Here is a 13,929-nt window from a genome sequence, read left to right as displayed (position 1 = left end):
CAAGATAATAGGACGAGTAAGGGGTGGAGTCCAGCTCAGACTCTGGGCCTCCTGAGTTCCAGCCTGGTGATTTTTGCCCCACTCCACCACCGCCGTCTTTATTCCTGACCCCTGCTCGTTAATCAGTCCCTGCCCCGTGTCCCTGTGCTCAGCCATTCGCAGGACAGGCGGCTGCCATCTCAGTCTGGTACCTGGAATTCCTACTGCCCTAGAGCAGTGATGTTCAAATATTTTCAGATATAGAATAAGGACCTGGGGTATGGGCCCAGAAAGAGAGCAGGTGGTGGGGCTCTGGGCCTTCACCTCTGCCCCTTTGAATCGCTCTGGTTTTATACGGAGTTTCTGTGTAAGGTTTCATCGTGTTGGGGGAGAGCACCAACGCTAAGCCCGAAGATTGGCTCTGGGGTAGAGAGGGGGCATGACCGTTAGGCTCCCCTGTTGGAGTCCCTTTACCTTGCAGGCCTTCTTGCTCTCCTCCGTCCACGGTCAGCCAGGGGACCGGAAGCAGCGTGCTCAGCCTCCCAAGGCTGCCTCCTAGGACGGCAGCTAGGACGTCACCCTGGAGCTCCGCTTGAAAACCTAGGGTTCCTCTGCCGCCCCAACACCAGGAGTCCTGGGACGGGGTGAGGTGGGGCATCCCTTTGCGCAGCTCCCCAAGCCTCCTCTCTAGGAATCATAGATGTGTGTAACCGCGAGTGTCCTGATTTCCGCACGTGAGGACATCTGACCTAGCCAGGATACATTAGGACCCGACCCGGGATTGGTCTCCCGGGCCTGCTATCACCCTTTTTATCTCTGGCAACGTGGTCCCCTGATACAAGAACCCCAGCCCTTAGTTGAGCTCAGCTCCTGTCCGCCCTGGGTATTTTGAGTGAAAAATGAGAACAGGGTAGAATTCTTCCCTGCGGTTGTCTGCAGATGAACGAGGTACTGTTTCTCTGTGAAAGAAAGCTGAGTCGGGGCCTGCTGACCACTGCGGCAGACGCTTATCCCTCCTCTTGCCCCCACCCCACGCCGTCCACTTCCCTTTAGACCCAGGCAGCTGCAGCGGGGACACTGGGCCAGGCTTGGCCTGCAAGACCCTTCCTCCTGGCAGCCCTGTGCTGCTTCTTGGCTCCTAGGAGCCCAGAGCCAATAGAGTTGTGTGAACCCCCTCCATCGGGCTTGGCTGTGTGACCTCCGCTGGTGTCCCTACCCTCTTCCCACTCCACATGAGGAAAAGTACATCTGGCTTAGAAATGAACGGGGCCGTTGTTTCAACCAGTCTCAGAGCCCACAGACAAAGAAGACTTGTGAGGACAAGGGCAGGATCCTCTCCCCTCCCCTGGGCGTTTCATTCTCCCCAAGAGAAACAAGGAGGTTACATCTGGGGGAATGGCCACGTGGGGCTCAGGCGGTCCCGAGCTCACGATCCCGTAGGGCGTCTGGGAGGCAACCTCTTTCTCCTAAACCTCTGCCGGAGGTCGGAGTGGGACCCACCCAGCGTTTGTTGTCCCACAAGGCTGATGATGAAAAACGTGACCCCAAAGTGACACCTTGTTCATAACCGTTTTCAGTTTCTTCTCTAGGAGTGCTGACTTGATATAGCGATCTTCTGTGCCATTATTTTCTAAAATAACTTGTATATTTCCCTAACTTCAAAAGAAATTCATGATCAGTGGGGGAAAGTTAAACGAGCGTAGGAAAGCATAAAAGAGAAAAATTAACCCTACCACCTAGAGATGACCACTGTTGAAGTTCTTTCTGTTTGTTTTTGTTTAATCCTGGGCCAACTCTGAACATTTTCTCAGGGCTAAGGGAGCTTTCTTTTCATGGAATGTTGAATTGTTGGAAGTCAGAGCAGGGGTGACTTTGAAATCATCCACCTGCTTCTTTACGTAGAGTTGAGGACCCAGGTCTGGAGGCACTGACTTGCACCTTGACACACAGTCGACAGTGACTGAGGCAGGACTCAGGTCCGGCTCCTGGTTCACTGGTTCAGAGGCCGTATCCTGGGTCCTGCCAGCCTGCCCAGCTCAGTTGGCTGTCCGGCCTTCTTGAGGACATCCATGCCTTTGAGACATGGACCAAGCCCATGGAGAGAGCCCTGGGAAGCCTTCCTGGGCAGACCAGGCAGAAAGTGGGTAGGTCTTTGCTGTTGCAAGAGGTGGATGCTTCTCGCCTGGTGGCATATGCATCCCTGCTGCTTGTGCTGCCTTGGCAACCTTTAAAGCATTGTCCCTGCTGAGAGGGGTGTGGCTGACACCCAAGATTCTTTCTGATGTGGGAGAGATGTTTCCATCTCATTCTACTCCTGTTTTCTCAGGTGGGGCTGTGGGCTGCTCACTCCACCCCTGATTACAGGGTAGGCATTAGGAGTGCAGGCCCTGGAGTCAGAACACTTGTGTCCCAGCTCTACCACTTGCTACTCTTAGGACCTTGGCTAAATCATTTAACCTCCACCTTAGTTTCCTCATATGCGAAACAGGGAAATAATAGTACCTAAGGAGGTTTGAGACACATAGTGAATGCTAGAGATGTTTGCCATTATCTGCTATGAGTCTGTGTCCTTTCTTCCTTCTCCTGAGCTTTGTCTTCTCCACCTTTCCCTCTTCCCATCAATATGTGATGACCTTTAGCTGATTTCATAGGGTTGATGAAGTTTACACCCCTGAGTTTCTTGTCTGTCCCCATCTCCCAGGCGTCAAACTTCCCTCCTTCTCCGCAGCCTCAGGGCGGTCCCTCTGCTTTGGGGGCCCACCCCCTCCCCAGCCAGCCCAGACCAGGCTTCTTTCTGGGTCCTCCCCACCCACGGTGCCTTTATGTCTCACTTTCCCTCTCTTGATGTCCTTCCCCATCCCAGTCAAACCTGCCTTGTTGAAAGGATTTGTCGTTAGTCATTTATACCTCTCTGCGCGATTAGTCACCAAGTTATGGCTTCCAAAACGAGACGCACTTTAAGTCTTGTTAAAAGAAACTTCAAGAGAGGGGACCGTACTCTCCCCGCTGGTGTCAGCTCTGGTGTTTCACCGTCTTCCCCAGTGGCGAGTCCCGTCTCCTTGGTAACCCACTCAGCACCACCACTGTCCTCCTCCCTCATCTCTTCCTCGCTCTGTTGAAGTGGGTGGTGCACCTGCCTCTGTCTCCTGGCCTGTGGGGCCTCCGGCTGCAGACAGCTTCTCCCCCTTTCCCTCGTGCCCTCCGACCGTGTCACCGCTTCCCGCAGGATTGTCCCGCCTCACGTGGGCTCCCCACTTTCCAAGGGCGTCTGAGCTCCACTGGTCCAACCGCGCACCGGTTGTTCCCGCACCCGTTCGTGGTTCAGCGCTTGGAGGTGGGCGAACCTGCCTTTGAACTCTGGCGCCGCCCCCTCCAGTGTGTAAGCTCCACTTCCTTCAGCTCTAATGAAGGAAGAATAGTGCCAACCCTGTTGTATTGTCATGAGAGGTAGACAGGTGTTGGGGAAGGCTTAACTGTGGAGCGGGGCATAGTGTCAGTGCTCCGTAAATGGCTGCTGTGACTAATAATACCAGTGCTAATAATGAACAGTGACACTTACTCTCCCTCTCTGACTTCCCCAGACCATAGGGTATGACCCCATCATTTCGCCAGAGGTCTCGGCCTCCTTCGGTGTGCAGCAGGTGCCCTTGGAGGAGATCTGGCCTCTCTGTGACTTTATCACTGTGCACACACCTCTCCTGCCTTCCACCACAGGTAGGTGTGCCCCTACCTTGTGGGTTGGCCACAGAAGCCACAGACCAGATAAGGGTAGGCCCTCAGTCTGGCCTTTCCGCCTATGCTGGGGACCAGCTGTGGCGGTGGCCCATTCAGATCCTGTGAGCATGGAGCACGGTGATGTTTTGTTACATGGCCTTGCATCAGACCGAGGAGGGGTGAGTTAGGTAGAAATGCACAGGGTCTGGGTGGGCTGGGTCAACATGTAGGACCAGCGACCCCATGAGTACTTCCTGGGACCACTGCCGGCAGCACTAATGTCTCGGGGATATTTGGGATGTTTCTAAACTGAGTCTGGTCCAAATCCATGACAAGATCTCCTGCCCCAGAGCATCTGAGAAGGGAGCAGTGAGACCAGAAAGACCGTGGTCCCCCAGAAAGGAGGTGTGTGGGGAAGAGCTGGTGGGAGGGAGAGAGGGCCTTTGGAGCCGATGCGGTGGCCATGGAGCCAGTGCGGTGGCCAGTGCAGTGGGGAGAGCACGGGGATCCCCACACCAGTGCCCCAGGAAAGCTCCTCCCTCCGTTCCAGGCCTGCTGAACGACAGCACCTTTGCCCAGTGCAAGAAGGGGGTACGTGTGGTGAACTGTGCTCGCGGAGGGATTGTGGACGAAGGCGCCCTGCTCCGGGCCCTGCAGTCGGGTCAGTGTGCTGGAGCCGCGCTGGACGTTTTCACAGAGGTGAGTCCCTGCTCAGTGCTGGTGGAGAGGGGAGACCAGAGCAGAGGGACTTGGGCTGCAAGCCCAGCTGTGCAAAGACCTTGAGCTTCCTGTCTCTAGTGGGAGAAATTGTGTCGCCAAAAGTAACACATCTGTGGTTTGAGGAGCCCAGTGCAGAGCCTGGTACAGAGGCAGCCGTGCTGTCTTCTGTAAAACTCAGAGTTTATATAGGATGCATTCCTGGGCTTGGGCTCCTGGACGGCTACCCTGTTGATAAGTTCAGAGGAAGACAGAGCAGCAGATCAGTTCTGAGGCGGAGGATTTCGGGCAGGCAGAGAGGGGTTTAAGGTATTGATACAGATCTCTGGTGAAATGAATCCCACTGCCAAGAAGACATTCCACCCAGTGTATGTTGGCTTTCCTTTCCCTTCCTCTCTTCCCGCAGAGGGAAGGAAGCCGAGAATACTGGTTAGACGTGTTCCCCTGGTCCCAGAGGCTGCTGTCCCTAGGTCTCTGTGCAGGAGCAGAGATATAGCATCTGCTCACCCACTGCCCCCATCCTGCCCTCACACCCGATAGCATTTCCACTCGAATCCTGTCCACCTCTCTTAAAAATCCCACCTCAGTGTCAGAGATTGGGGAGAAAGCACGGGCTTTGGATTAGGCAGCGGGGGTTTGCTGGTTACCAGCTTTGTGGCCTTGGCAAGACCCTGGCCCTCTGACCCCCCGTAGCACTCAGTGTCTGTTCCCTGCCCAGGGCACAGCATGCGTTGGGTTTGTGGTCCTGGCCATCTCTCTCAGCTACATCGTCAGCTCCTTGAAGGCAAGGGTGTGCCTGGCTCTTGTTTATATCGCCGTCTCCCTAACACAGCACCTCCCCCCGCTCTCTTTGGCCTCCCCATGACACTTACTACTCTGCGGCCGGCACTCACAGACCTATGTGGCCAAATCCCGTGGGAGCCGATAGAGTCCTGGGGAGAATGCAGAAGAGAGGAGGCCTAAGTAACAGGTCCAAGGCCCCTATATTGTGCCCGGTGAGCAGAAGGGGTGGCAGGGGCACTGGAGGGTGGGGTAGGGGTGGCCAGGTGGGCCGCCTGTCCTGGTGAGAGCCAGGATGCAACACCCGTGTGGAATGCCCTCAAAGAGCCTGCCTCTGTGCTAAGAGCTGACAGGAAGTGCTGAGGGGTGGACTGGACTCGGGGCAGGGGCTAGAGGGGAAAAACCAATATCAGCTATACCAGCTACCACTGGTTGAGAACCTCCTTTATTACTGTATAATCTCCATAATAGTGTTAGGAGGTAGGTAGTAGTAACCCATTTTATAGATAGGGAAACTGAGGCTCAGAGAGATGGAGATTTTGCCCAAAAGCACATAGGTAGTACGTGGTGGAGCTGAGATTGGAATCCGGTCTACAGCTCTGTCTACTCTGCTGTGATGGAACATTCATGAGGAAGACGGTTATTATTGGGTCCAGTGACCACCCAGACAAAACGGAAGTAGGAGGCAGCATCACCCCTGCCCTCTTCCCCTCCAACTCCCTGGGGCCATCTGAAGCAACCCACCCAGAGGTGTCTCTTTCTGGGCAGGAGCCACCCCGGGACCGGGCCTTGGTGGACCACGAGAACGTCATCAGCTGCCCCCACCTGGGCGCCAGTACCAAGGAGGCCCAGAGCCGCTGCGGGGAGGAAATTGCCATCCAGTTTGTGGACATGGTGAAGGGGAAATCTCTAGCGGGAGTAGTAAGTATGCCATGTGGGGCTGGGCCCGGAGGTCAGAGGGAGGAGTTGCAGAAGGGCGTGTTGTCGCTGGGACCAGATTCAGCCCTGGGAGCCGAAGATAAGGGACTGTACTTGAGCCAGTGTGCTGGGTGGGGTGGCAGGAGCTGCCCCTGCTTAGCCTTGAGAGCTGAGGCCCGGCAGCAAGGAGCCAGCTCAGCTTGTTTATATTGTAGGCTCACTGCTGAGATTGTGTTTTTTCCCAGTGCCCTGCCTCTGGAGAAAGGCTCCTTTGTTCTCCACAGGCCTTGGGAGTGAAGGAGTGTGGCTGGCATGATGGCGGAATGCCCGAGGTAGGGGCAGGTGGGGGACGGCCTGTGGAGAAAGCCCTGAGAGGGCGTTCTCACCTCGTGACCCCGAGCGCTCGCCTTTCATCCCATCTCTCTTAGGACCCTGAGCAGGGTTGCCCTACCCAGAAGCCTGCACCCATCATCCCCATAGGAACCCTCCAAGCCAGCTGGCCCCCTTTCTTTCCCCCAAATCATGGTTTCTTGACTGTGTTCACAGTGGGCCCTTCCTGGTACATGTTCCTCTTCCAACCTGAACCTGACTTATACTTCAAGTCCTGTCTCATTCACTCAGTCACTCAGATGGTCCCTAAGCTCCAGTGGGTACCAGATACTGTCAGAGCCCTTTGGGGATATGGAGGTGAATAAGGAAGGCATAGCTGTCCATCAAGGGGCTTGCGCGCCACCTGCCCCTTCACGAAGACTTGCTTGGCCTTTCTAGCTCCATCCCAACCCTTTTGCAGTGAGCCACATTCTCTCCTATTACTGACGTTTCATGAGTTTATATCTTAGTTCTTAATTAAATTCTAAGTTCTCAGAGGACAAACAACAAAAAAGAAAACCCCACCAAAAGCAAAACGATGTAAGCTTCTTTGCAGTTCATGTGGCTCTGCCTGGAGCATTTAACCAATAATGAATGAGAGTTGGGGCGCGGCTGGGGGGTAGTCCCTGACCCTCCTGGCTGACCCTCAACACAGGCATTTTCGCTTCTGAGGACAGAACTGCGGCAGGAGAGACACAGGATGCTTTGTTCAACCCTGCCAGCCCTGGTTTAAGAGCCCAGGCCACTGTGGCCTCTACACCCTGAGAAAGTAAAGGCGCCTACTGCTGTCCCGTAGGAGGGCTCCTCGGGGGCAGCCTTCGCAGGTGCGACGGGCAGGCTGGGACAGCCTGGCAGTGGCCACAGCTCGGTGGTCAACAAAGACACATCCACATCCACGTCTGCACCCTTTCTCTGCGCTGTGTCTGTGGGCTTCTCAAGACAGGGCACGCTTTCTCACTCCCTTTGCATGCCGTGGGCTTCTGAGCAGTTCATTCCTCCCCCGTGAGGCTGGTGGGGACCCAGGCGAGGTTTGGGCCACCGTGACCATTGCCACCCAGTCTGGGCTGGGCTTTTCTTTTTTCTGTCCACTCACAAGGCAGGGTACAGCCCTCAGCGGTGCAGCCCTTATGAGTTATTCAGGGAGTGGTGGCATTCCAGGCCTTTTCATGACGGGGACTCAACACCAGCTCCGTCAAATGGGCCCACAAAATGTCCCCTTCTTACTTAAGGGGTCACATCTCCTAGTCAAATTGTTAAACTTAGGCAAATTGAACTCTCCAGCCACAACGGCTGGTGGGGTAGAGTAGGCATTTGTAAGAAAGACATATTTGTTACATGGGAAACTCCTCTGTCCCTCATTCTTTACCGGGTCCTCTCCAGTTCTGCTCTGACGTGAGGCACAGGTTAGCATTAGGGTCAGGTTGGTGCCCCAGTGCATTGGCTCTTCCTGGAGGCTCCCACTCATCTTCTAGAGAAGACAGACGCTCCTTTTACTCAGCAGACCTGGGGGAAGCACCGGCCTGGCCTGTGCAGGCACCTGACCAAGCGTGACGCCTGCCTTTGGGGCTTCTCAGATGAGCACTTTCCTGCTGCCTGCTGCAGGCTTTCACACCCCAGCTGTGGCCTGGCCCTTCAGTTCTCCCCCTGCAGCTCTGGGACTCACTGCCCTTTCTGTGCCCTTCGGAGAGGATCAAAGGGGACCCGGCCGCAGGGTGCGATCACACCAGGATGCCCCTTACACAGAAGGGTCTGCTGGGGGTCCCGCCTCCTTGGTTGTTTCTGTCATCACAAGTCTCTTCTTTAATTCTCTGCCAGTTGTGTCTTTATGAAAACAGGAATAGAAGCGTCCGTGTTTTCTTTTCATTACATCTTAGAGCTGCCTGATTTGCATCCAACCCGGGTTTCTTTTTCTTTTCTTTTTTTTTTTTTTTTTGCAGTACGTGGGCCTCTCACTGCTGTGGCCTCTCCCGTTGCGGAGCACAGGCTCCAGATGCGCAGGCTCAGCGGCCATGGCCCACGGGCCCAGCTGCTCCGCGGCACGCGGGATCCTCCCAGACCGGGGCACGAACCCGTGTCCCCTGTATCGGCAGGTGGACTCTCAACCACTGCGCCACCAGGGAAGCCCCCAACCCGGGTTTCTAATTGAATCTTTCTTAGATGGTTCTCTTTACAAGTTGCCTCAGCATAAGTGGCCAGATACTTAACTCAGAGCCACAAGATGGAATAGACATTTTGACACAGAACAAGCTGGTTTTCGTTATCAAGCCCCTGCTGGGGGTCCAGCCAGCCAGACCGTAGACTTACAACGTCAGAAGATTATGTGGCTTCTGCCTTCTTCAACTGCCTAGCAGGCCTGTGGTGGACTTCACAGGAGTCAACTTTTAAAGAGTGATAGGATCATCAGAAGTGTGTGAATCCAGGGAGTTCCCTGGTGGTCTAGTGTTTAGGATTCTGCGCTTTCACTGTCATGGCCTGGGTTCAATCCCTGGTTGGGGAACTGAGATTCCACAAGCTGCGCGGCATGACCAAAAAAAAAAAAAAAAAAGTATATAAATCCAGCCTTACAAATTGTGATTTTTTTTTAATGCGGTACGCGGGCCTCTCACTGTTGTGGCCTCTCCCGTTGCGGAGCACAGGCTCCGGACGCGCAGGCTCAGCGGCCATGGCTCACGGGCCCAGCCGCTCCGCGGCATGTGGGATCTTCCCGGACCGGGGCACGGACCCGTGTCCACTGCGTTGGCAGGTGGATCCTTCACCACTGTGCCACCAGGGAAGCCCTCCCCATACGTTTTATGTCAAAGACCCATCTTCCTTCCCCAGCACAGGAGAAACAAGTCTCCGGTGGAGTGGGTTGGGGGCGCTGGCACATGTTCAGAGAAGAGGGAGGTGTCCTTTTCCCCATCTTCCCACTCCCTTCTGGCAGTTGGAAGTGGTCTTAGCCTTCTGTGCCCTCTTCTGGCTCTATAGCTCTCCTCAGCTGTGGGAACACGTTGTTGTCACCTCGTTGGTGGCTAGTGGAGGTTATCACCCCCCAGGCACCCAAAGCAAGGGTGGCCCCGTGCCACCTGCTCTCCACGTGGAGCTGAGTCTCAGCAGTAAGACCTTGCTTGGGGGCCGAGTTGGGCAGGTGTGCCCTGTCCCATCCCTTCCTGACCTCTGCCCTGCTCCCCTCTCTCTGCAGGTAAACGCCCAGGCCCTCACCAGTGCCTTCTCTCCACACACCAAGCCTTGGATTGGTCTGGCAGAAGCTCTTGGGGCACTGATGCAAGCCTGGGCTGGGTCCCCCAAAGGGACCATTCAGGTGGTAACACAGGGTAAGCCGGGAACTCTGCAGAGGGAGAGGGAAGAGGGGTGTGGACTCGGCACCCCACCGGGCGTGTCTGCTGCAGGCACAGACCAGTGAGGGACGCAGAGGTGACCCCGCTCTCGTGACTCCACGCTTCATGTTTGGTCTGAGTATGGCTTGCTTGCTACTGACGAGAATGAGTACAAAAAGTTATTGGGAGATATACTTAATTTTCGTAAATCACGTTGATGCAGTCTTTTTAAGACATGCATGTTTGGGGTGCAAGAGGGACCTCCGTAAGATTTGGAATTTCACGTGCGAGGCAGTAGGATTGGTGGAGGGAGTCCGGGTGAAGCAACAGAACATTTTATTCTGGTTTTGACCCTGTTGCTTACCTGCTGTGGGACTTTTCCTTCTCTGAGCTGTGAGTTCTTCACCTGTGAAGTGAAAGCCGGGGCGGGGGTGTCAGACGAGGCAGGCAGCGAGGACATTTTGTGCTCTGACATCCTCAGGTGGCCCTCGGGCAGGCTGATGCCCGCAGGGGCATTTGCTCCCCCGGGGAGTGGGGACGGGAGCAGTCCCCGCTGTCTGCGCCTCTGCAGGCTCTGGCCGCCTGTGCAGTGGGTCCAGCCCTGTGCAGGCGTGGTTGAGAGACCAGGGAGGGCCCCGGTCCCCTGATCCCTGCAGGGGCTTGTCCTCCCCGTTGACCATTGGGCATCCCCTCCCTTGGGGAGAGACTGGAGCGGAGGCAGGTAGAACCTGAGCATTGCCGGTACCAGGCAGGGGCAGAGCCAGGGGCCTCGCTGGCCGGGGTGCCGAGGCCTCAAGGAGACAAGACAGGGGAGTGGGCCCAGCTGCTTTAGTCGCCCCTTCCTGCTTCCATTTCCCGAGGCTGGCAAGGGCCTGAGTGCCGGGTAGGGATGAGGGTAGGATATTCTTCAAGTGTCCCTTTGGGGAAGGACAGGCAGGCCAGGGCGGACAGGCCAGGGGCAGGTGTGCGGGGCAGCAGAGTTAGGCCGGGTTCTGGAGAAGAGCTTCTTAAACTGGTGTAGAGCATCCCCGGTGTCCTGGCCTGGACCCCCCCGTGTGTCCCCCGCCCCGGCCACCTCTCTGCCTGCAGAGGAAAGCAGAACCGCCTGGCAGGCTGGAGTTGGGCCCCCAGGTCAGTGAGGAGCCGTGACCCAGAGCTCGGGGCCAGTGATGTGCTGCCCACCCCCTTGTTGTTCTACACACAGTGGCCTTACGGTGGCTTCTCTGGGTCCCCAGGATTGTCCCTGAAGAACTCTGGGAACTGCCTGACCCCCGCCGTCATCGTTGGCCTCCTGAAGGATGCTTCCCGTCAGGTGGAGGTGAACCTGGTGAATGCCAAGCTGCTGGTGAAAGAGTCCGGCCTCGATGTGCGCACCCCTCCCCTCCCCTCCCCTCCCCTCCCCTCCCCTCCATCCCCTCCATCCCGGGTCAGCACTGCTTTTCTCGCCTGCATTCAGAGCACCTTGCAGCTCTGCTCCCCGAGCGGGAGCCCTGGGCGCCAGTCCTGCAGGTGACAGTGTCTGCCTGTGAGAAGTAGCTGTGATCTCTTCACTTGCAGAGTGCAGATACCACCGGCCCCGAGCATCGCTACGAGTGAACTAATACTCGTGAAAGTGCTTTGTGTATAAGTGCTCTGTGAGTGGGAGGGACAGCAGTAGCCCCACTTCACAGCTGAGGAAATCGAGGAGCCCGGCTGGGAGCTGGGAGATAGCCCGGCGTGCTCGGCCCCTGATTCTCCAACCAGTGCCCCTTTACCACGGCACCCGGGTTCCTGGTTAGTCTGCAGACTCCGGGAGCTCGCCGCACATCCTCTTAGCCTCTGCCGCCCCTTGTGGCTTCCCCATCTGCCCTCTCCCCCCCGCCACCCGCCCTGAATTGCTGAGCATGGCGTGGCCGCAGGGCTGAAGCCCTATAAATTGGCGATTAGGCCTAGCGAGGGGTGGGCGTCACGGTGCCTTTTTGCCTTCTCTCTGCAGGTAACCACTTCCCACAGCCCTGCTGCACCAGGGGAGCAGGGCTGCGGGAAATGCCTCCTGACCGTGGCCCTGGCAGGTGCCCCCTACCAGGCCGTGGGCTGGGTCCAGGGCACCACGCCAGTGCTGCAGGCACTCAACGGAGCTGTCTTCAGACCAGAGGTGCCTCTCCACCGGGGCCTGCCGCTGCTCATGTTCAGGACTCACCCCTCCAACCCTGCGATGCTGCCGACCATGATTGGTGAGGAGGGACCTGTCGGGCCGGCCGGTGCCCTTGAGGCAGCGGTGGGTGTGTGTTGAGGACTCTGTCCTGGGACTGGGCTCCGTGGACTTTTGCCTCCTTCAGCCCCTCTCCATGCCTGCCGGCATCACTGGATCTGCAGCAGGTTCCAGGACATTTGGGGAGCCGGTATGGAGTTCTGAGGTTCAGTGCCTTATCTAAGGTCGTCAGGGGTAGGGCCCCAGAGCCCCTATTGATAGGCAGGTGCTCACCACAGCAAGGACACAGTTGAGAACTGCCTGTAGAGCTGTATCCCAGGAGCTCAGAATTAAGTTGCAGGTTTCCTTCTGACCTCAGGCCCGGTGGTGGCCAGCCTGATCCAACAAACCATGTCAGGGCATCCCCTCCAGATGTCGTGGGCATCTTGGATCTGCTCCTGTCCCCTGGCGCTCGGGCTCCTGGGAGTTCTGGAGCACTTCCAAGTATGGCAGAGACTGTGTCCACAGGCCTCCAAGGGCCTAATTTCACTATCGTTGCCAGCTGCCCAGGGGAACTTTCCCCTGCTTTTCCCCTTTGCTGATGGTCTGGGTAAAACTGGCAGCTGGCAAGTCCAGCTCTGGCTCTTTGTGGTTGATCTTCCCTCCCCTGCCTTGCCTGATGGCCAGGGTGTTCCTAAAGCCTGCAGAATAGCGAGGGACCTGGGCAGAGCCCTTTGTTCCCTGTCTCAGCGCTTTGATTCTGAGACCATCACCCCCGTTGCAACATTGATCTTGGGAACTCAAGTCTTGTGAGCCTGCTCCCAGCCTCTTGCTTCTCCTTCCCCCCAGCCCTGTGCCAACCAGGGGTTTCTTCTACTTCCAGGCCTCCTGGCAGAGTCGGAGGTGCAGCTGCTGTCCTACCAGACCTCATTGGTGTCGGATGGGGAGACCTGGCACGTCATGGGCATCTCCTCCCTGCTGCCCAGCCTGGAGCCCTGGAAGCAGCACGCGACCGAGGCGTTCCAGTTCCACTTCTAACCTTGGGCTCACTTGTCCCAGCCTCGTGGGATTTTCTGAAGAAACACACCCACTGGGAGAGGAGAGCCACATTCCTGGGGCTGACGCTGCTTGTGTCTCATCTGACCCCTGTCGTACAGCAATAACCACCCAATAAAGAGCCTACCCCGTACTCTTCCGGGCACCTTTGTGTTGTCATTACCCTGAAGAGCCACCAGAGGGCATCCGCAGGCAGCCGTGGGGTTAGATGCTCTGCCTTGGAGGAGTAGGATTAAAGCTCAGACTGCTCCCACAGAAGTCTCCATCTGCTGGGGGGACAGAGCGCACAGAGGCCACTGGAAGCAGTGAGGAAAGTGCCACAACAGGTGCATATGAATTCTGTTGAGAGCAGCGGAGGAAGTCATTGGAGCTGTGGATGGTGGTTCCCAGGAGATAGTTGGAAAGATTTCATAAGGGGACGAAAGTGTGAGTAGAGGCACAGGGCCTGAGGTTGTTTGATGAGTTCCCAAAGCCAGCTCAGTATGGGCTGGGCAGTATATTACTTGATTTTTTTTTTTTAAAGATGATTTTCACAAAACATGGCAGAATGGTACTCCTGCATCCTAAGGGTTTCACCTTTTGAGGGTTTTTTACTCCGTCTGTAGGGGATGACCCATTCCTACCTTATGCCCAGCAGCATCTGTTTTGGAGACAAGGCAGGCTAAGAAGGCCCGGCACCGGGCAGCTCATTGACAGTGGCAGGAGCAAACCCATCACTGTGGCCTCAGAGCCGTGACTGAACGGAAGGTCGGTGGAAGCTCCACCAGTAACCGCTCACTGTGCTGACCTCAGCTGTGAGCTCATAACATGTATTAGGGCCTTGCCGGAGCAGACCTGGAAGGGGATGGGCCTGAACTCGAACAGCAAGGTGGCTTTGAGCTGCTTTGACCTTGAGCACAGTGCTTAATT

The 13,929-nt window shown here is 56.4% G+C and overlaps 1 protein-coding gene across 1 annotated transcript in view; it reads left to right on the top strand.

Annotated features, from left to right (window-relative positions):
- The window catches only part of PHGDH (phosphoglycerate dehydrogenase), a 30,833-nt gene extending 17,680 nt beyond the window's left edge, over positions 1–13,153 (top strand). Inside the window, exons 6-12 of the mRNA XM_030869220.2 lie at positions 3,561–3,693; positions 4,244–4,392; positions 5,959–6,111; positions 9,659–9,791; positions 11,030–11,160; positions 11,770–12,007; positions 12,848–13,153. Coding sequence (XP_030725080.1) covers positions 3,561–3,693; positions 4,244–4,392; positions 5,959–6,111; positions 9,659–9,791; positions 11,030–11,160; positions 11,770–12,007; positions 12,848–13,002 — 1,092 coding nt within the window. The 3' untranslated portion in view covers positions 13,003–13,153. The remainder of the gene's footprint in view (positions 1–3,560; positions 3,694–4,243; positions 4,393–5,958; positions 6,112–9,658; positions 9,792–11,029; positions 11,161–11,769; positions 12,008–12,847) is intronic.
- The last annotated feature ends 776 nt before the right edge of the window (positions 13,154–13,929 follow it).

Source organism: Globicephala melas, chromosome 1, assembly GCF_963455315.2.
Source record: "Globicephala melas chromosome 1, mGloMel1.2, whole genome shotgun sequence".
In the NCBI taxonomy this organism is placed as follows: Eukaryota; Metazoa; Chordata; class Mammalia; order Artiodactyla; family Delphinidae; genus Globicephala; species Globicephala melas.
This window is presented reverse-complemented; position numbering and strand designations above follow the sequence as displayed.